The sequence below is a fragment of the Acanthaster planci genome, linkage group LG15 (genome assembly GCF_054643075.1).
Source record: "Acanthaster planci isolate LZ-2023a linkage group LG15, COTS_SCS, whole genome shotgun sequence".
Classification (NCBI taxonomy): domain Eukaryota; kingdom Metazoa; phylum Echinodermata; class Asteroidea; order Valvatida; family Acanthasteridae; genus Acanthaster; species Acanthaster planci.
Window position 1 is genome coordinate 10,921,882 of NC_141791.1, and position 21,247 is coordinate 10,943,128.

Genomic DNA, 21,247 nt, shown 5'->3' on the forward strand with positions numbered 1-21,247 from the left:
TAACCGTAAACTAAAGTAGACAAGATGATGTCACTTCCATGTGCCACCTGTTGTAGTTTGAAATCAACATCCAATAACAAAACTAGTTCAATAGGCGTTTGCACATAATGGAAATAATTCAGACACAAACGGAGAGTGTTCTACCAATTTCCTGCACAGTGGACTGTGTTTCATGACGATTGCCAGTGAGATGGCATAGGAGAACCTCACATATTTATAGAAATTTGGCTTGTCGGCTTGTTAAATTAGAGTAGTCAACACTTCCAGTGTGTACATGTATGTACTAATTTACATGTAGCTTTTCTGAGAGGATGCCAAACTTAGCAATTTAAACTCCATAGCTGAGCGTGTGAGTCATGAATACTAAGTGCAGAGATTACCGAAAAGGTTTACTATTGCAGCAACGGCCCGTTGCCCATGAAGGAAATGTATGAAGCAAAGATTACCAATGCCAAAACATGTACATGTACTTCCACTTGACGGGGAAGAAAAACAGCGCGTGTTAACAGCTCTGTCAAAATCATTGACGACATCGCTCCTGTGAGAAGAAATGAAGGAAAGAAAGAACGACGTCACTGCAGGCTGTTGTGAATTGTGATACCGGTATCCTTGGCCAAATTAAATTGACCTTGGCCTAAATAGCTATGAGAACCCCCGCATTAGTGGGCGATCATTGAACTTCAGCTTGACCAGTGCCTGGCTGTGACAGAATGAAGGCCAAGGGTGTACTGTATGTTGACGACAAATGACAAGTTTACTATGGACTGAATACGGGCGTTGTTCCATTACATGGCATGCCATTAGGCTTTCTTTTCCGTCAATGTTTCTAGTATCGGCACAAGTCTTGGCTATAGCCAAGTCCCGCTTCCTTCGTCCCCAAGTAAACCTAAAGATAGGTCTACAAGGTGGTCGAGTTAGGAGTGAGGCTAATTAATGCTCACTGAGAACTGAGTTTGAATGAGTAGGAGTGGGAGGATGTACATGTATGCACATGTAAATGCTTAGGTTACACCGAACAGGTGTATGTACTGTACATGCATGCAAGAAGTGTGCACAATTGCCCAAAAAAATTGGTTTTGCAAACATGTTGTCCGTTTCAGTCAGAACACCACAACCAAGTATTTTTTTTGTATTTCACTGTTCTCAAAATTGATTGAGTCGTGAAATAACTAAAACGTACCGGTACAGTGACGCCGTGTCAGTTTTTTGAGGGTTGAGGGGCACTAGAAATTGAATATGTTTGTCATTGGTTGAAAGGAGAGATCCCCTCGCTGTAATTTTGGTTTCTTGATATTAAGATTAAACCATCGTAACTCATAGAAAACTAAATCTTCAAAACTACCAGTATGACTGGTTTCAAAGGTACATACATGTACAATACATTGTACATCTTTGCAGGACTGTGTAGGACCCAACCAGTATCATGTACATGGAAATTAATTGAATGCTGTGATACCGGTGCTGTGTTTGATTTTAGGATTCAGAAATCTCAGAACTCAAGGGAGTTTGAGACAAAGTAATGGTGCAGAAACAGTTCAAACAGAGTGAATATTTGAGGCGCATGATGCCATAGCATTGCTACATGTGTACTGTACCGGTAGTTATGTATAGTGTGTGTCTATGTCTTTGGACCGTGTTTCCTTCCTCCATGATTGGACCCAGTTTTCCGCCCAGTTAAATTCATGCTGAAATTTATGCTGTGCTCTAAAAATTGACTGAATGATGCAATATATACATGCATGTACATGTACATGCACATGCGTACATGGTGCAGGGGTTGTTTTGGTATACAACACTGGTTTATTCACTATGGTTCTTTATGCAGGGCTAGGCATGCATGACAACATCACCTGATGGTTGGCCCGTGGGCAGTGGGTCCCAGATGACGTAAACAGAGACTTATGGTGGAAGTTAGGGTCTAATCATGGTTTAATCAAAACGCTGTGATTGCATCATGCCTTGCCAGGCTCCGCTTTACAAAAATGTACCCTAACAACACCTGCCAAGGGCTTTAGAGGGCAAAAGGAATGAAAAATATGAAAAGAATGCGGCTTGGCAGAGGACCAGAAGAAAGGGAGGGGGGGAGATAGAGGTATTGCATCATGAAGTGTTTTGCAGGTGACAATGGTGGAGTCCGGGGCATGTACATGTACATGTAGAATACCAAACTGCTTGGCTTATTCGGACCATAGAGCTACTGATAGGATATCCAACGGAAGGCTTGATACATGGAGGACGTGCACCTCGCTTAAATGGAGATTTATCCCCCTGTCACGTCTGTGGTTTGTTGAGAGGAGTCCAAGGGAAGTGATAGTCAAGGAGATGGGCGTTTTATGGAACACGCGCATGCATTATTCTAGCATTTAGTGCAGTGCACTACTGCACATGTACATGTACCAAAGGGGAAAAATTAGTTTGCTGGTTGAGACTTGATGTCTGTTGGTGAATAAATTCATTCGTGTAAATGTTAGAAGTGGATTTGTTCTTGAATAGTGCATGATTTTTTACTGTAGATTTACCTTCCTCTTGTAGAAAAGAGAGGGTGTGTGCTTATTTTAGGCCAGCTCATTGTTTATCAGCCCTGCGTTAATCATTTGTGTTGGTCCGAGGCGCGTAGCGGACACTGTTGTTTGAGTAGCACGGAAGAAAATCTGCACTGCCTTGATCAGCTGGGCTTTGAGGAAGGCAAACGAAGCCCCCAGCCTGCCCCAGGGACCTTGCGCAGCTCTTCCTGTGTGGTTGGACAGCCTTGCTAGGCCTCGGTCATGCATGGGTTAGAACGACGTCCCCAGTTCACTCAGGCTTTCCCCTTCCTCAAACTCGCCGGGGGATGAACTGGTAATGCTCACTCTATAAAAGCACACATGACCGAGCACTAACTTGCATTTGCGGGCAGGCCAGCTGTTTCGAGCTGGGGCTATTGTTATCATTTTTTTTCCCAGGGAATAAACTTTTGGTGGTGGTGTTCAATGGTCTCATTTACATGTACCGGTAAGAGAATCGGACCAACTCTGCACCCTTGGACAACCAGTCCCGACGAGAGCCTGAATCGTCAACTTTGACTCGATCTTCATCTTGCTTGGCTGTACGGTCGTGATCAAGCGATTTTTTTATTTTTTTTCACATGTATGTTCCGGAGCCCAGATTTGGCCTTAATGAAATGCCATTCGAGAGGCTAAAGGTTGTGGCAGCTAGACAGGCTAGCCCCTGGATGCATACAGTGTTGAACTTGGTGAGTGCGTTTGTCGACTTCAGTTAACTGTAAGTTTTGGTGGGGGGGTGTCCCCACTCGTCAGTTGGTCAGTTGAGTTTGACAAGAAGTGCACAATGGATTTGGTACATTGGCAACATGTTTTTTTGGAGAGAGAACAGTGTCTCAGCTTTCCATGCTTGCACACATGTGGTTGTTCAATTCATTTTAATGAGCTTTGGGTACTTGGGCTTAGTGTCTGCAAAAAATGTGGCACCTGAATGAAGAACCTCTGTTATTCCTACCACATGTACAGTGTATGTGGGTAAATTCCAGAAATTAGAGGTCCAAAAGTGTGACATTTTTGTGTCCCTTTTACATCAGGCCTTTTTTGTACTTGACTTGGAAATATCGCCGCAATTGATTTCAAACTATTCCTATTTGTTTGTCAGTTTATTTGCATTAATTCCTCTCTCTTGGAAATTGGAAAATGTTTTCTGAACTTACAAAATCATATGACAGCTGTGACAGAGACGCACAAAAAAAGTGGCCCCTAATTTCTGGAAATACCCATGTAGGCCTGCACGTACCGGTGTATACCGGACCATGACCATGTAGATACATGTCTTTGCTAGTTGCCCGGTTAGTTGTGTTTACATATAGTTTCAGACATTTCTGCTTGTTTCTCAAACATGGTAAGTTATATCATTCCAACCATGCAACACTGCACAACTTTGTTTTACTGCAAAGCAACAGAGAAATATCTTGCATGGAAAATTCCAGTCATTTAGTTTCGTTTTCAGTAGCCTGCCGCCTTTACTTGCCGCCAGTTCTCAGATGAAATACTTTGGTGATTGTTGCCTGTTTCAACCGTCATTGTGTAGGCTGATGCTGGCAGTTTGCTAGCACCATGTAAAAAACACACATATTCATAGTTTCAGTGTTCCCCAATTCCTGTGAGTAAGAAGTCGAGGTTCCTGGAAACTGGTATTAGTGGTGTTTTATTAATTTCCAGGATAACTCCGGTTATTGTGTTGTTTTTTTCCTGTCGCTTGGTTGAAGTTGTACCAGGCACTGACAAGTGTTAGTTGTTTTGGGTGTTGTTAAAGGAAAATCTCACCTTTTTTCTCAGCACTTTGCTGCATAGAGTATGCTGCATACAATGTAGTCCAATTGGAGTATTCGACTACCAGCACAGGTACAAATGGGTGCCAGCCTGATAATGAGTTTTTGATGGCTTGAACAAAAACAGATCTCCAGCTGGTGTCCAGAGATAGACAGGCTCCATGACAGTTTTCGCTCACTGAGGGATCGTGTTTCACTTGCAGTACCCACCCCTCCCCCCAGTGCAGGATTTGTAGCTGCTGGTTGTTTTCATTGTGAAGTTTTATGCACTTTACATGGACATGTTTCTTGACGTGCACATGTCACACACACGTACTTGTACGTGCTCACACGTCACACCAGCCAGGATAAAGGGCATGATTTCCGCACATATGTACATGTACATGTATGTACATCACTGACGGGGGAAACACCCTCGAATCTTGAACTTACACAGTTGCCTACAGTGTATGGATATATACATTGCCTTTGGAATCTGTGACCACTTGTCCAGAAGGAAATATAGACACTGGCCGCATAAAGTTTAATGAGGAAGGATTGTGAATTTGCAACGATATGTAGAGGATTTTTCAATCGTGTCTAGATGCTGTTTGAGGATTGCGCATGTAACTCTTCCTCTCTCTTCCCGTTTACAGTTTGCGGCTGCGCAGAATGGTCGAGATGAAAAGGTAAGCTGCAATTTGTAGGTTTTTTTTGTATTTGGTTGGAATTCTGATTTGTTTGTTTGTTTGGCCTGAAGGAAATTGCCTAAATAGGGCCCTGAATTTTACAGCTTTGTTTTCAGATGTGAAATTCAGACTCAGGTTTCGGTTGTGAAATGGTTCCAAACTCAATCAAAATTGGAATTGACTCATCCAATTCTTCTGTACAGTATTAACTACATGTATTTCAAACTTTGTATTTGGAAAAGGGGTAGACTTGATTTAAACAGACAAGTTTAAGCTCAAAAGATCTTTTCTACTGGAATTGTGAATGACCTGTACTAACAGCAAGGCACAAAGTCTACAAGTTCCAACCTGCCCCAGAGAACGTCCATGGGAACAGAATTTATCCGCGAAAAGAGATAGCTCAGCGTGAAACTCGGTCTGACATGGCTAATAATTGTCCAGTTGGATGCAAATGTCAAATCTCTCCTGGGGGCAGTGTCAATAACTGCACTGCAGCAAGCTCGACTATGGTCAGTTTGCAATTTATTTCAATCGGAACAAGACCCGTTCTGTACGAAATGAGAAGGGCTGTTGGTTCCTCTGTCGCCTCTGTCACAAGGCACTAAAAAGGAGGGGATAGCAGGCCAGAAAATGGCACCGCCATTTGAAACTTGCCATTACCACACTGTTGGTAACTAACAATGTCAAACAACTGAACACACTCTGCGTTTTTATGGGTGGGTAGAATGTTCAAGTGCCATTGCCGTCATCAAGTTGGTGTGCGTGGGTCTGGCTGGAACATAACAGGAAAAAGTGTCACTGTTTTGGTTTTTTTTTTCCTCTTAAATCTGCACGTCTCACATGTCCTCATGGAGTACATGTACTAGTATGTTTAAGGAGTCAAACTACCCTGTGGACGATTTTTGTTTTCTTTTGAAAATAAATACAGATTAATTGAAATCTGAGAAGTGTTACAAATGGCGTTTTTGAGGGAAAGTTAATTGAAGTCAAGCATGTGGGAAATGAGCACTCACTTTTAAGACATCTGTGTACTTTCTGCGAGTCATAGTAAACTAAATATTATCTGTCTTGACCAGCTGAATGTCAAACCCACGGAAGCGTTACAGTTGGCATGTTTTAGTGACAATTTCAGTCATCTTGTGGTCAGTGAACCACAAAGGACAATATTTGTTTCATCCTGGTGTCTGCCATGTAAACTCAAAATCCCATCATTTTATTGAGAGCCCCTCGGTGAAGGTGAACTTCCAACTCAGAAACTTGGCAACCGTCTCTTGTTCTCGCTCAAAATGCGAAAACCGTTCTCCCTCACTTGTCGATTCCGCCCAGGCAAAAGATTTGTTCATCGACGTCTTCCTTCAGAGCAATCGATTAGACCATCTGACGACGGTGATGGGCCTACACCCCAGCTACCTGGAGGCATTCCTCCGGACGCAGGACTTCATTCTCCGCGGAGACGGCCCCTTGCCATTTAACTACAGACACTTCATTGCAATAATGGTAAGTCCTCTAACGACACATCCCCCCTAAAATTGAACCTTACTTTTCAACACTCAGTTGGCCTTGTGCCGATATTACCCATGGAGGTTGAAAGTTTCCTTATTAAGGATTTGGCAGAAAACTTGAATATTTTCTACTTTCAAGATTTTATATGTACACTAAATTAAAATTTAAAAAAATGAGAATTAAACCCCTCTTTCTAAACCCGTAATAAAATTGGGATTCCTCCCACTTTGTGTGTTAATGACAAAAACAACAATTTCAGGACCTGAAAAATTATATTATAGACTGCGACTTGCCAATTAACTGACACCTCCCTTCTCCTTACCCCAAACTGAAAATTTGGTCACAGTTTGTCACGGGTAATTTTATTTTTTTGGTCTTTTAATCTTTCCACATCGTTTCTCTGACCAAGAACGATTGCCTGCTTGTTTTGCAAAGGAAGCAAGTTTACATTGCTTTTCTACCAGCCTGTTGATTTGTGTGCCCTGAAGGTCAGAGGTTTCCCCATGCGCATCCAGTCAAAACAAGTTCACTGTGGTCCTGCCCATTTGTACTCCCAAATCCAAATCCTAGTGGTGCTGAGTCCACTGTTCCATACTTTTCCTGTTTTTTCCATTTGTTACTTTCTTTGTGATTTTTTTCTTAGTCGAGACTTAACATGTATTCCTGAACTGTTATTTACACATGATTAACCGTGCAAATTTCTTTTTGTTTAATTTGCCAAAAACAAAAGAAAAAAAAAGTAAACAGGCAATAGCACAGGCACTACATCAACATGTATATTGCCATAAACAACCAAAAGAACAGAATCCTAGAACAAAAAAAAAACAACTGATAGTTATAGTTATTTATAGGTTGAAAAGTGAGATCTACCGGTATCTCTGCCATGGTAAATATACCTTTATGCAAAGTGCTACGGCAAATGTACCATAGCACTCTGCATAGAAGTTCATGTTGGGGCAGGTATGGCCAGGTCTGTTTACAGGCAAACAATCAGATATATTTGCCAACATGAATATGAACGAGAGTGGTATTTGCACCGTCCAATCTCGTAAGCCATTGTTCACGGCGTTTTTTTTTTTTTTTCTCTCGAGACTGCATTTTCCCAAGCTCTGCTGCACAGAGAACGTGCGAGTGATCAAAGGGAACAGATTTACGATGGGCCGCCCCCCCCATCGATCTGCATGAAGCTTCCTAGCAGTTGGGCTGCATCTTGAATTTTTTTGTGAGCTCCTGTCGGCCACGGCACGAGCCGCCTCCGGTTCCATGAGCTGCCGGGCAGAGAAAAAAAAAGCCAATTTGCAGTTGGTTCAAGTGGACCTCTGATTTGCTGAAAGTGAAAGAAAAGGAGAAAGCAAGCAGAAGTACTGTCCATTGGATTTTCATGCAACCATCCCCAATGGCATGCACCTCCGCGTATTCAGGGTCATGAATGAGAAATGTTTCAGTGCATCTACCGGTAGTAAATGGAAGTTAAAAATTTAAGCCCTAAACAATGTCGAAATTGAGACACTGCCAGCAACTATAAAACATATGCCAGTAACTTTCTTTTAGTAACTTCCTTTCTGAAATTCCATCATGGCCAGAATGTTCCTTTACAACATGCAGGTTTCATACTTTCCCATAGCCAATAACGGTACATGTATAGTCCGATTTTTTTTGATTTTTTTTTGGGCTCTCACAATAGTACCCCTTTATCCTGTGATAAGTAATAAAAAACGTCCCCTGAGATATGTCAAGCCACAGATCACTGACCTACTTATGTTGGTAATGAAAGCACAAGCCCTGCAGGGGCTGCAGCCAGCACTGGGCATGCTCAGTGGAACACGTCCCGGCCCTCTCCATTGGCTGGCAGAGGTGGGCAGGGAGTGGGCTGATCCTGTGGTCAGGAAGGCCCAGGCTAGAGAGAGCTACATGTTTGCAACACTCCGGAAAGTTTGTTCACCCGGTGCAGTGCTGTTGGACTGTATTGCACGTGTTCCTAGACTGTTGGGCACGTGCACACATGTACTGTACATGTACCGGTTCCGTATAGTTGTACATGTACATGTATGTGGACATGCAAATCTAATTGCATTAAGACAGGGTCCTAGGTCCTAGGTGATCTTTGTGGGAGAACCCCGGACAAATAGCTTTACTGAAAGGTTTTCTGGCTCCCTGCAAAACCATCATATCCCCTCCCCCCCCAAAAAAACAACCAGCTGCAGAAAAACGGGTCAATTTGTTACCCTCACTTTGCTTTCCCGTTCACATCCTGCGTATCACTTCAATATTTTCCTCTAACAAAAATGCCCCGTGGTGTTACTGCATTTAGCGCAACTTGCTTGGGAGCTGATCACTTGCACACAGTCCCGGTCCCCTTACAATTCAACTCAGTGTTGTAGTCCAACTGATCACATGTACCAGTAGGCCCACGACATACCGGGCAATGTAAGTTCACCGAGGACGGGTCTTTTCACACGTGTACAATGTACACATGCATGTATTACAAATACATATTACAAATACATATACATACACCTGTATTTCCATCTCTACATGTATTTGGGGGACATTTTTTCTGTTTCTCATTGTCCTGGGACCTTTAAAATCAATTTTGACTCCCTATTGTGTAACATACAAGTACTTGTATAATGGGCCACGAAGCAGGGGAGCATTTTTGAGCCCGTGTTGCCTGTGAGCATTTGTTCCTTTTCAATGGCCACTGACCTGGTTAGGTCATGATAACAATGGTTACCAAGCCTCAGCTGACCAGTACCAAGGACATTGGAGTTACCTCACTGGGTTGTTACATAACACCAGTGATAGCCTGTTACCTTCTCCTGTGCCTCTTCATAAAGTTATTGATGCCCTGTTTATCTGGCTGACAGGCAAAGTGGGCATTTCCGCTTGCTTCTCAGTGCATTAGATGTAGATGTGTCCATACTTTCATCCTCTCGTATATAAGGATGTAGCTCAATGCTTTTGACCAGTATCTTGACCCATCCACCGTCCAAGTTTTATTTGTGTGAATCACTGATACTAGGGTTTAATTGCCTAACGTAAATGGGCAGTGGCCTTCACATGCACAAGATAGAATTTAGAAAGAAGGAAATCAGGTTCAGTTAGAAAGAAGGAAATCGAGTTCATTTTGACTTGCATCTGAGTGTGATTGCACACGAGGTCAAACCCCTCAAAATGGCAAAATGTACACTGCAAACAATGACAAAATTGGAAAATTAAGCAATCCATGTTCATGTACAGTACGGTACCTGCTTGTTGGATACCAGTGAAGACAGCAGTCTTGTTGCAGCTACCTTCAGTTACCGGTATAATGGCCGAGTTTGTTCCCTCCTAAATAAGAAATCTGTTCTGTAATTTGTTGCGGAGCCTTCCAGTTGTAATTTTCAGTGCTTAATAGTAGTCACTTTTCATGGCGTTCACACTATCTGTCTCTTCCCACTTCGGTATTTCAAAAAGGTAAGGTCGTTTGAGAACAAAACACCAAACATCAGACCAGTCAAACAATGTACCTTGTGTATTTATTGTGCATGTACATTGGATCTGGTTTAGGTGCTGTCTTAAACTTGTAAGGTGGTGTATACTATTATCTTCAGTTTGTAATGTGATTGATTTTACAGTGATTTCAGTTGATTTTCATTGATTTCATTGGACTTGATTCAGTTCAGTTTGATTCACTGATGGATTTGGCTTGACTGATTCCCAGGCGACGGCGCGACACCAATGCAGCTACATTGTCAGGTTACAAGAGAACGAGTTCCTGGCACAAGGGGGAGATCCGGAGTGGCTCAGAGGGCTGCCCTTCATCCCAGACAAGCTCCGGCGGCTGGCGGAACTCATCAAGCTCCTGGTGCACCAGCCCTGGCTCATCACCAAAGAGCACTTGGAGGTGAGCGGCCCAATCAGGCTCATGCCAGTACATGCACGTGTACCGGTACCTCCTAGGCGCTGCTTTCTGCAGGGTCTGGGTGGGAGGGGTGAGGGCAGAAGGATGGCCAATTAATTGGCAGCTTGAGGGGTTTCACATGTGATCCTAATCCGGCTGAAGCAATAGTGGCTGGCCACTACTGTACCTACCTACATTCTTCAAAATCCTTCAAGGCCTCCCGACAGCTTTTGGAAGATCGAGGGGAGTTAAAATGGATCCAAGGTGTTCGTCACATTCACTGCAGAAGCAAAGTTTTCTACAACTGTTACTTTGCATTACACATGAACTGTGTATGTATGTCTAGACTCTTAATGACAAAAGTCATCTGTTTTTTACTCGCATGAATAATGCATGTACATGTATGCGTCATTATTTAATGTGCCTAACCATGCGTAAGAAAATTGGTTGTGGGCTACTAAAATTCCAAGCTTTTTTGGCTCTCGGATTCAATTTGGCCTAATTCTTCTGTTTAAAGCGATTTAAATTGCGTGGGTTAATGACGAGGTTATTGCATTGCCTTTCTCCCCTCCCAGCAGGCATGCGAGAAATAAATGGATTCACAGCAGCTGTCAGTGATAAAGTCAAATGCCAAAGCATCGCAAATTGGAATTTCAAAATCTACTAAAAGCTGCCACGTGTTGATACCAAGAAATTAAGTATGCACGCAAATGATGCACGCTCCAAATGTGAGCTGATGTGGATTCCCTGAAATGCCCCCATTTGAATGTACCTTGCCCAAAAAGGAGTCCGCATTATGAAGTTTTTTTTTTTTATTCCCCGTTCACACGCTAGACGCTTCCAGTATTCCATTGGCACCATCTTTTCCAGCCATCATGATTTCCACTTGGTGGAATGAGGTGTCCAGGCATTGTAAATTGATTTTTATTGTAGTCATGTATTTTAGAAATTGTTCTCAGTGATGTCTTAGGAAATCATGATCTGTCCACCAAAATTTGAAACCAAATGTTTTCTTTTTCCCCATGTTAGGATCTCTTGAAGGGTCCGTCTAGCTGGGCACTATCAGAGCTCGTACAAGCCATCGTTCTTACCACCCACTTCAGCTCGCTGGCCGGGATGGTGTTTGGCTGCGGCATCAACCCAGAGATTGATATGGAGGGTGGCCACACTTGCAGGCCGCCCTCGCTTGGTGACGATCCAGGCAGTCCGTCCAACAACAATTATTCAGAGGTGAGGGACGCTACCTTTAATGCCTTCAATACCTTTGTGAGGCCGACCAGCAGTGACTTAGGAGAGAGGCTGAGCTGGCAAGCTTTTGCTCTCCGGCATTTTCGGAGAATGGAGTTCACCTTGCCTCATCAATACGTGAAAAGAATCTGTTGTCAAACCTTTCTTTTATATAATAGTCACGAATTATACCTGGTTGTTTGAGGATGCCCCCGTGTATTTAATAATGCCTCATGGTAGTTTAGGGAAGGCGAAACCAAACTGTCACCTTCAAGTCCATCTTTATTTGCTCCCTTTCTTGCCCCAAGGAATTGGAAGGAGCAAGTAGCAATGTGGAGACTCTGATGCAGAAGCTGAGGGAGCTAGAGGAGCAGACGGAACCCGACGAGACCCTGGAGGAGAAACTGAGGAAGTTTGAGAAGGTGGAGAAGCAGAACGTTGAACGTGAGTTCAAAGGTTATGGGGTCCCTTAACGACCCGGTGCGGTATTGCTACAGCACTTGTCCAAAATGAAGCGCATCGTAGGTCGTGTGGACTCGCTGCCCCTCCGGAATGACCTTGCTTTCTGAAATACAGAACTGGCCCATTCTTGGAGCACAGATTTGTCCGTAGACTTTGCTTACCTGTTACAGGGATAACTCCAATGTTTTTAGCATCATGGGCACTGACTGAGCTTGTACTGTGTGGTCAATTAACTCTTTGATGTGAATCTAATCTAGAGCTGTTTGGGGGGAAGAGATTATCAACAGCTGGTATGGTTACCCTGATAAACTAGAATGCTAACGAAATAGCTCACTAATCAGTTAATTGACAATCAAAAAACAAATGCAGGTATCTCAACCCGTTGGATTAAGCCTAACCCCCTAGGCTCCTGCACTAGAAAGTATACTGAACCTCACAAAATCCAACAAGTTCATGTACTTGTCTATGTACTTGTACATGCAGGTCACTGTACCAAATCTGATAAACTCCAACAGAATGAGCCCGTTGGAGTTTGAGTGATATGGTATGGACGGGTCTATGCAGTATAGGATGACTTGCACTGAACAGTACCAAACCTAACAAAATCAAGCATGGTCCAACAATTGGTACAGCAAGCCAGACGCTGCACCCAATGAACCCTGCGTGTCCCAACTCACACAGAATCCAACACCATCTCCCTGGGCCTTTCATCCAAAGTCTCATCAAATCTACCACAACCAGCCAATCATACTCAACAACAGCCTACCAGTACCAGCCAAAGCAACCGACACTGCAGCAGGTGTGGCGTCATCTTCCAAGGGCTACCTCTTCTAAGAGATCATTGCCATTGTTTTCCGCTGGAACTGTCTGGGAATTTTTTTTTTAATCCCAAACCAATCTGTTACTTTTTGTACAGTGTCGCCGCCCTGCGATGAGACCTGCCAAGACACAGCGGACCTGTCCCATTACATCATTGATCCTGAGTTCAAGTACCAGGACTTTGCCAAGAGAGGGGAGGTATCACAAATACCCACGTTCAAAGCGCAGGTGAGTCACGACATGATTTTCAATGCTCTGTGCATCAAAAAGTCTCTTGTTTCTCAAAAACGTTGCATAGTATAGTTTACAATGTCAGTTTCTTGTCTCAGTTATTGTAAGCTGTTAATTTGTGAATTTGAGAAAAGCTCATCTGTGCGCCTCTCTGTGTTGAATTGGACACTTGTGACCTTTTTTGGACTGTCCAGTTTCTAGGGCCAGTTCTGCCATGTCACTCCTTGATTTTGAGCCATTCAGTCTTCCACAGTTTCGAAGCTAAAACGAAACCACGTGGAAAGTTTTCCTGGAAAACAGTAACAAACTTTCAGCAGACCGGAGAATTCGCTGAGTAACGCTGGAAGGTCAAGTCCTTTAAGCAGTCAAGAACAAAAAAAAAATCATGTGGCCTTGACCTCCGCTTCCTGTATGTTGGGAAGAGGAAAAAGGACTCTCGGGAGATGAGGGAACAGATAGGGGAGCAGTTAGTCATAACTTGAAACTAGTGCTCTCTATGACTTAGCAGTAAGAGTTCTGATGATGTTAGTCAGCTGTGACAGAACGCGACAACAACTGTCAGGCCCACTTAGGAGAAGGCAATTCCACTTGATAGATAGCTGTTTTGAAGGTGGGGGACAACACGGCACTTGTGGAGATCTTGCACATGTGCAAGACGACCGATACTTCCCGACACGTGTTACCAGTTTTTTGGTACAAAGTGTTACTGAGAATTTGTTGTGACGATCAGTCATTGTTAATATTGGCCCTTCAAGACACTTCAACGTTGGACTAGCTTTAAAAAAAAAAAGGTTCATGGGTTCCGTGTTTGCACGGGATACCGTGTCCACATCTCCCACAAGTTTCCTTGGTAAGCTGCATCATTAGTGGTAGCCTAACAAATCTGTTTTTTCCTACGACAGGATTATTCTTGGGAGGACCAGGGATTCTCGTTACTTAATCGTTACTACCCAGATGTGGCGCCCATGTTGGATGACAAGTTCAGGCTCGCTTACAGTTTAACCTACAACACGTAAGCTGCAGAATTGTTCCAAAACATCGTAGGGCTAATGAAAGCTATACACAGGGCTTTCCAGATTGGCTTTGGTTCTGTACATTACATGGCGGTATTTTTCATAGACCAAAAACGGTGTTGTCAAAAAAGCCCCGTTTTATTCCGCGTTTGTTTTTGTTTTCTTTCTCCTGACAGAATGGGCAAGAAGGAACAAGTGGACACCTCCCTCCTGAGGCGAGCCATCTGGAATTATATTCACTCCCTCTACGGCATCCGCCACGACGACTACGATTACGGGGCCGTCAACACGCTGATGGACCGGGCCCTCAAGACCTACATAAAGACGGTCTGCTGCTACCCGGAGAAGGTCACCCTCAGCCACTACGAATCCTTCTGGAGGGATTTCAAACATTCTGAAAAGGTAACACCCCTCTTTATCCCCGAGTTAGTTCCCAGATTTGCTGGGTCTGTGCTTGAACGAGTCATTTCTCAGGATTTTCAAGATTTCAACCCTAAAACTGATGGAATTTGGGAAGTTTAATTAGTCGGATTTTGTAACACTTAAGTACACTTGGCAAAAATCAAAAAAGATTCATTGTAGCCATTTGTGAGAGAGCCCATGCCTTGCTACTTGTTAAAGGCCTAGAAAGCGGCAGTTTTTCATTTTCATCGTTACAAACCGTGTTATATGTTATGTGGATTTTTCATCTTTTAATCTCGCTCGTTACCTAGCAACTGTTACCGGCTTTTGGCCAGCGGGCTACACTTAAGGCATTCACCTTTTCCTCAGATTAGTTGATTTCCTTGTTTTCTCACTTCTCAATTATGTCATTAAAACTTGAAAAACACTGTACAAAGTCTTGTAAAGATTGGGATTGCCTCAGTTTTTTTCGTCAAAGTCAAGTTGCACGCCTGACACTTGTGTATTTATGCACATATATATGGAACAGCAGCGTGTTCAGCTTGAATGTGTGTGAATCTGTAAACACTTCACTTTTTCATCATCTTGCATACGTCGGCCTTGTGTCTTGAACACTATTGCCTTCAATTTTTGGGGTGGATAATATCTTCCCAAGGGTATGCAAGATTCCCTGTGCCATTTTGTCAGCCCCCACCCCTTTGTGTACCCACCTCGGCTCTGGTCCCGCCTGAATTTGGCAGATCCTCATTTTTTTATTCTGTCCCTCTCCGATTGCCTTCCTGGCAGGTGCACGTCAATCTCATGGTGCTGGAAGCCAAGATGCAGGCTAGTCTCCTCTACAGCCTGCGGGCGGTCATGTGGCTCTATACCAGATGACGCAGCTGGCTTCCAAATGACTCCTCGGAAGAAAAAACTGCCACCCGCCACCAGTCTCTGTATGATAATAAGAAAAACCAAACTTCCTGAAACAGCTGATTGACTGTTGGCTCTTCTGGTTCCAGAGGAAGCCGTCCTGTTTAAACATACCTGCCTGAAAGCAATACTGTGTTCATGTACATGTAGTTTTGAAACCTGCGAATTTTCTTCCCCTCTGCAGGGTAAATGGCTTACAAACAGGTTTAATGAGGGTTAGGGTTACATGGTTTTAAAAAACAACATCACTGTTACATATAGATCTTCCGGGGTGCTTTATTCCCAAAGATGTGTTGCAAAGCTTGAAGTTTGGCTGCGGCTGTGGCTATTGGCTCTTGTCTGTCAGTGCAGAGAACAAAAGTCGTAGCCACAACACAGCTGGCTTGGAGGTAGCCCAGTCTCGTGTCCTTGTACATGAGGCATGGACGAGAGTAGATACTGTTCAGAGCGGCTTTTAGCCAATCAGCTGTCATCCTGCTCGGCTCGCAAGCTTTACAACCAATCAGGGGCCACTTGTGACTTTCTCATGTAAGTGAATCTCAGTTCAAATGCGTTGATGTGTGTGCGCGCTTGTAAATAATTGGGAATTCCCTCTCTTCGGTCAAACCGGAAAGGAATGCCGCCTGCCCGCAACGAGTAAATTGTTGTTGAATGTTGAGTTTGTACATTGTTCAGATGAGGAATGGCACTATAAACTAGTTGAACTAAAACAAAATAATTGAACTTGCGAATTCCTGGCTTGTGCTACCTTTAGCTTGTTATGTTTGCCTGGTGGATCGTCCTTTCCTGTTTTAAAGAAATAATGATAAAAATCATTACAATTGTAAGTAAACAACAGTTTGTTAAAGCCAGCATTAGTTGAAATTTTAAAACCCGTAAGCAACTGTTTACACATGATTAAAATCGTTCCACTGATTGGACTTGTCTATATGCATATATCCTACGATCCCATTACAAAATCTTATATTGCCCTCTTGTATTTGTTGTATCCATTAAGAGCTGTACAGTTGTTGTAAACAGTTTAAAAAAAAAAAATCCCCACGTAAACGTGGTTGTTTAGAGTTGATCGAAGCACAGGTGTATAGAACGTACAGTGCCAGTATTTGTGTTGTTACAAAGTTTGATCATCATGCATCTCTGTTTGTGTTTCTTGTTCGAGAAGGGGAACGCCTTTGTCGTGAAATATTTTTTGACTGAAAATGCTTTTGCAGTGCATTGGGGGACATTTGTGGCATTGGTTTTTATTTTTTTTTGAGTGTGAGTGCCGTTTGGATGGCTGGTACTGCTCTTTGGACATCGTACGTGTGCACGTAAAATGTTGACCTGAGTTTATCACATCATCAGAACGGTGGTGGTTATTCCTTTTTTTGTGTTATTTTTGAAATGTGCAATTTCTGCTCGACAAAATGTGTTCAAGTGTTTTACTGTAAAGCTTGTGGCTCGTTATTACCACAGCAGAGGATAGGACTGATCAAATTACTGGCAAGGTTGCCAGTTAATCTTTGCTCCAAACACTCCTCGATCTGCTGGAGCACCTCGAGTGCGGAGCATTGCTTTCCCCTGTTGATCCCTTCTCTCGTGGTATTTTCAGTCAAAGAATATCATCATTGAAGTCTTCTGGGGTTTGGGTTACAGGGAGTGTTCGTGTTTTGGGTTTTTTTTTTTTATGAGAAAGATCACAGACTTCGTGTTTAATAACGGTGCAGTTAACCATGTGTTATTTTGTTTGTACATACAAGAGCCTGTACAGTGTTCTGCTTGACATGATGTATAGCGACAGTGTTCATATCTGTTATTACCTTCAGCATTGGGTGTTTATAGCCGGGAAAGGGGAATATGGGGGGGGGCGTGAGGGGAGGAATCCGGGATTCCTTATTTATTGCCAAATATGCAGATTTCAACCAATCATTGAATTATTGAAGAATTGTTGCAGCTGTATAAATCATAAATATTGCTCTCGTTCAAAAGTTGTTGTGATTGACTTTAATTGCCCAAATGAACAAAAACTTTCTGTCGAAGGGCCCCGGCGGATGTATCCCAATTATCCAGTGGTGTCTTCATTTGTTGGTTACCATTGGGCTTTGGGTTTCACAACGTCTGGCTTTTTTTGTGTGGGGGAGGGGGGGTTGGTCAATGAATGTTAGGCTGCGGATGACAGATTGTGTCGGTTGTAAGTGGGGCGAGATTGCTTTCGTCAAATTCCTCCCGAGGTTGAGTAAGCATCCGGATGGAATGCTGCAGGGAGAGGGTTGATGTCGGAAGGTGATGTTTGTTTTTTTGTTTTTTCTTCAGAGCTTTGAATAAAGGGAACATTTGGGTTGAGCTTCATATTGCATGGTAATTGAAACGTCATAAGACCCATCCGACTGATACAAATTACGTTGACTGGTGTCGACTTTTTATCGTCAGTGAGTCGAGATGTATGCTCTGGTACCTTGTGATTATCTAGAATCCTAAATTTGTTGCATGTTTGTCCAGGCACTAGTGTTTGGCAAAGCATGAGCACTTCGTTCGCGGAACAAACTATGATTAAGCTTCATCTTCCAATGAGTACCTCTGTGATTTGTTATAGAACCAAAGATATAACTCGGCGATGTGTTGTGGCAGATTACGACCATACTTGGCAGTCAGTCATTTTTTATTTTTATTTTTTTCTTTGTGTGTGTTTCATTTCTGCTTTTTTGACATCTTGTTACGCTTTGCCAGCATGTGTTTAACGAACCCATTCCTCTGAAAGGGCATTTAAAAGATGAAGAATATACTTTCCAATTTTCACTTATGCTGCAAGTTGGCTTACGAAGTTTCCTGGGTCCTTTTGTGCCGTGCTCTAGTGTACAGTGTTCAGGTGTAGGCCAACTAATAGGTGTATAGTTGTTGGAGACACTTATGTTTCAAAAGAATCAGAGATGATGTTCATTTGGAGGGGTGGGTCAACAGGGGTCACATTAATTCAAGGCTGTTCTGACCCACATCCCAGGGCCTGGTAAGTTAGGTGTGGGTATCACATTTGAGGGACAACAGTATTATTGTGATAGCTAGAGATTTTCCAATCAAGGACCTGCAGACTGGAGTGGAGTCTATCCCTAGCATGGGACACTTGGTCACCAACAAACTAAAGTTTGTCTCATATCATTGTAGATTAAATAGATACTGACTGGCTTGAATTTTTATGACAAAAATACATTGTTATTGTGCGTTCATTTGTTTACCTTGATCGGTTATTTTTAAATGGCATTTCTGAAACTGCAACACCAAATTATATATTATATATATATTTAATAATATTGTTTATGAAAATGTTATTGCTTCATTTGTATGTTTGATAATGATTTACAAGTTTGTTTTTTTATGTTGTGGCATGCCAAAACTCATTTTCCATGTACGCTTATGTCATTTTGTCCATTATCCAGCAGGCAAAACTGATTAACTTTTGTTCTACGGATAAGTTTAGCTCTTATCTTCGCACTTCTAACAGTATTCATCAGAAAGGTTAACTTCTCATCGAACATTCGGTATTAATGTTTAGGTTCCAACAGCAGAGTTTCATATTGGTTTGTTCTGTTTGTTTTGATTTTTGGAGCTACGTTCTGGTCCACCATTCCACCAATATTTCTGCTTTGTTCCCAAATATTTCCTTAACAGAATACTGTGAAATAAAAGTTGAGGCTAAATGTCAATGTCAAGGTTATTGCCTGTCATTTTATGAAGTATTTTCCCCTCAGAGCATGACATCCATGGGGCAGCTATGTCCCACGATAAAGGGTCAGCACGGGTCCTGCCGAATTGGTCGGGCATAATTTGGGTTTCCATTAACAAAGGCGTCTTCTTAAGGTTCTGCCAAGGGTTCGTTGCACAGCAGAAAAAGATCCTAACAACCGTGGTAATAGTTAGAACATGATGTGATGTTTGCCATTAATCTAATGATTGATCACAGAATTCGAGGGAAGCATGGAAAATGGCTTCTGCCACTCAATGTTGTGTGACACTGAATTTTGAAAGGAGGCTTTCCCTTTCAATTTTCTATCTCGTCCCCATTGGGCAAGAGACCACTGCCTCTTCACAAATGCATGGATTCCTTTCATAGTTAAAATAAAATGTAGAATAGTATGGATGCACAGATCTTTCCTCATTTGAAGCAAACTATGGGACAGAGAGCACCCCCCCCTTACTGTTGGTCAATGTTATAATGGTACGTGAGGAATTCCTTTCAGACATCCGGGGGGGGTGTTAAGAAACAAAAGGTTAGAGTGTGTCTAGGGATTGCACTTGGGGGATATCCCTCTGCCCATTTAGTGCCCGGTATATCTTTCCTGGAGTTGGCTAGATCATGCAGGTAGAATCTACCTCCATGCCTAGATCCACAGACGTTCGTCATTCGCTCAGCTGATTTGCATATTTCGTAGACCACGTGAGGTCGCTCTTTGTCTTAATTTCGAGCGGCTGGTGCGCGCTGCTGCACTGCGAGGAAAGACGAACGCCTTGACCAAGGCTACAGACGAGGCAGTTCATCGTCACATTTACAAGTTTAAGAGTTATTAAGCCTGTCTGATACTTAAGCCTGTCTGATGCTTAAAATGTGACATTTTTAGTATCAGACAGGCTTAATAACTCTCCGAGTCTGGTATATTGGTACTTGACTGAAACTGGGCGATGCACATGACGCTCTTTATGCGTGCAATCCACAGAGCCCCCTAATGCAGCATACTAATTGACTTTCACTTGACTTTTCTCATACACTATTGCCAAACCTCTTTGTTGAAAAATTTCAGATTGTTTTGATCATGTACTGGTACAATAACCTTTATGATGCATGGTGTGGGACCTTTGTGAACAATTTCAGTATCATAAAATTTCGTCCAAATTAAAAAAAAAGGTGGTGTCTGGAAATTGGGCACGAATTCAGCTGAGTGTTCACCTAACGTGGTGCACTTCAAAATTTCTCCGGAAATCACACACAAACATTTAAGACATTCTTTGAAGTTGATAAATTCTAATAAGCTATTATCAATTCCACCTGCTTACCTAACCAAAAGTTTGTTAGAAAATTATTTTCGTATTCTTGGGCGAATTTTAAGAGTTAACTTTGAACCTCTGGAAAAAAAAAAGAAATCAAGCCAAAATAACATTTCACTAAAACTTGTTGCGGGCGATTAAAAAAAAGATATTTGAATCCGAATATTTCAATTTTGATGACATTTCACTGATGATAAAATCTGAGGAAAAGTATTACTCCGGCAAAGGCTCTTGAAGCTAAAAATACAAGAGTGCCACGTTAGGGGCCGCACCGCCGGGGTACATAAACAGTTTAATGGCACTGAAACAAGTAAAATACTTTTCTAGTGAGTTTAGATTTGCAGAAATATGCTGCTGAATCATTTATAAAAGTCTAGTTTCCAGCTGATAATTATTCAGTGATACGTCCAATCTGCTCTGCAGTACTAAAACGACTAGGAAGGGTACACGCTTTGTGGGGATAATGATTACAAAAATTGTAACAAGCCTAGGCCTATATCTATGTATGTACATTTTAAAGTGTACATACCTTTTTCTGGTGCCATTCAAGGCTTTATTTTACGTTACCCCTCATCATGGGTCTACGGTCGAGGTTAACTTCAGGTTGGAATTCTCAATGGGGATACTGACTTGCTGCCTCCAAAATGCAGCAAAGTGGATTTCACTGGTTGTTAAACTTTGGCTTACAGTGACGTGCGTGCATAGGCCTAGATAAATTTGTCTTAGCAACGTGAACCGTGGAAGGGCGTACAAAAAGTTTAACCAGTCACATCACAGATGGGTGACTGTCGTCACTGCA

General features: G+C 42.6%; 1 protein-coding gene across 3 annotated transcripts in view; it reads left to right on the forward strand.

Moving 5' to 3' along the window:
- Nucleotides 1-19,112, forward strand: part of LOC110983305 (sestrin-1-like) — a 40,860-nt gene extending 21,748 nt beyond the window's left edge. For 2 of the 3 annotated variants that reach the window (XM_022242459.2, XM_022242462.2), the window contains 9 exons: nt 4,951-4,983; nt 6,310-6,480; nt 10,190-10,372; nt 11,399-11,599; nt 11,905-12,040; nt 12,975-13,105; nt 14,011-14,120; nt 14,298-14,523; nt 15,310-19,112. In XM_022242459.2, the coding sequence (XP_022098151.1) occupies nt 4,951-4,983; nt 6,310-6,480; nt 10,190-10,372; nt 11,399-11,599; nt 11,905-12,040; nt 12,975-13,105; nt 14,011-14,120; nt 14,298-14,523; nt 15,310-15,399 (1,281 nt within the window). In that variant the 3' untranslated portion in view covers nt 15,400-19,112. Of the gene's footprint in view, nt 1-2,099; nt 3,233-4,950; nt 4,984-6,309; nt 6,481-10,189; nt 10,373-11,398; nt 11,600-11,904; nt 12,041-12,974; nt 13,106-14,010; nt 14,121-14,297; nt 14,524-15,309 lie in introns of those variants that run through there. The other variant, XM_022242463.2, reaches the window with a different exon arrangement.
- Nucleotides 19,113-21,247: the final 2,135 nt, after the last annotated feature.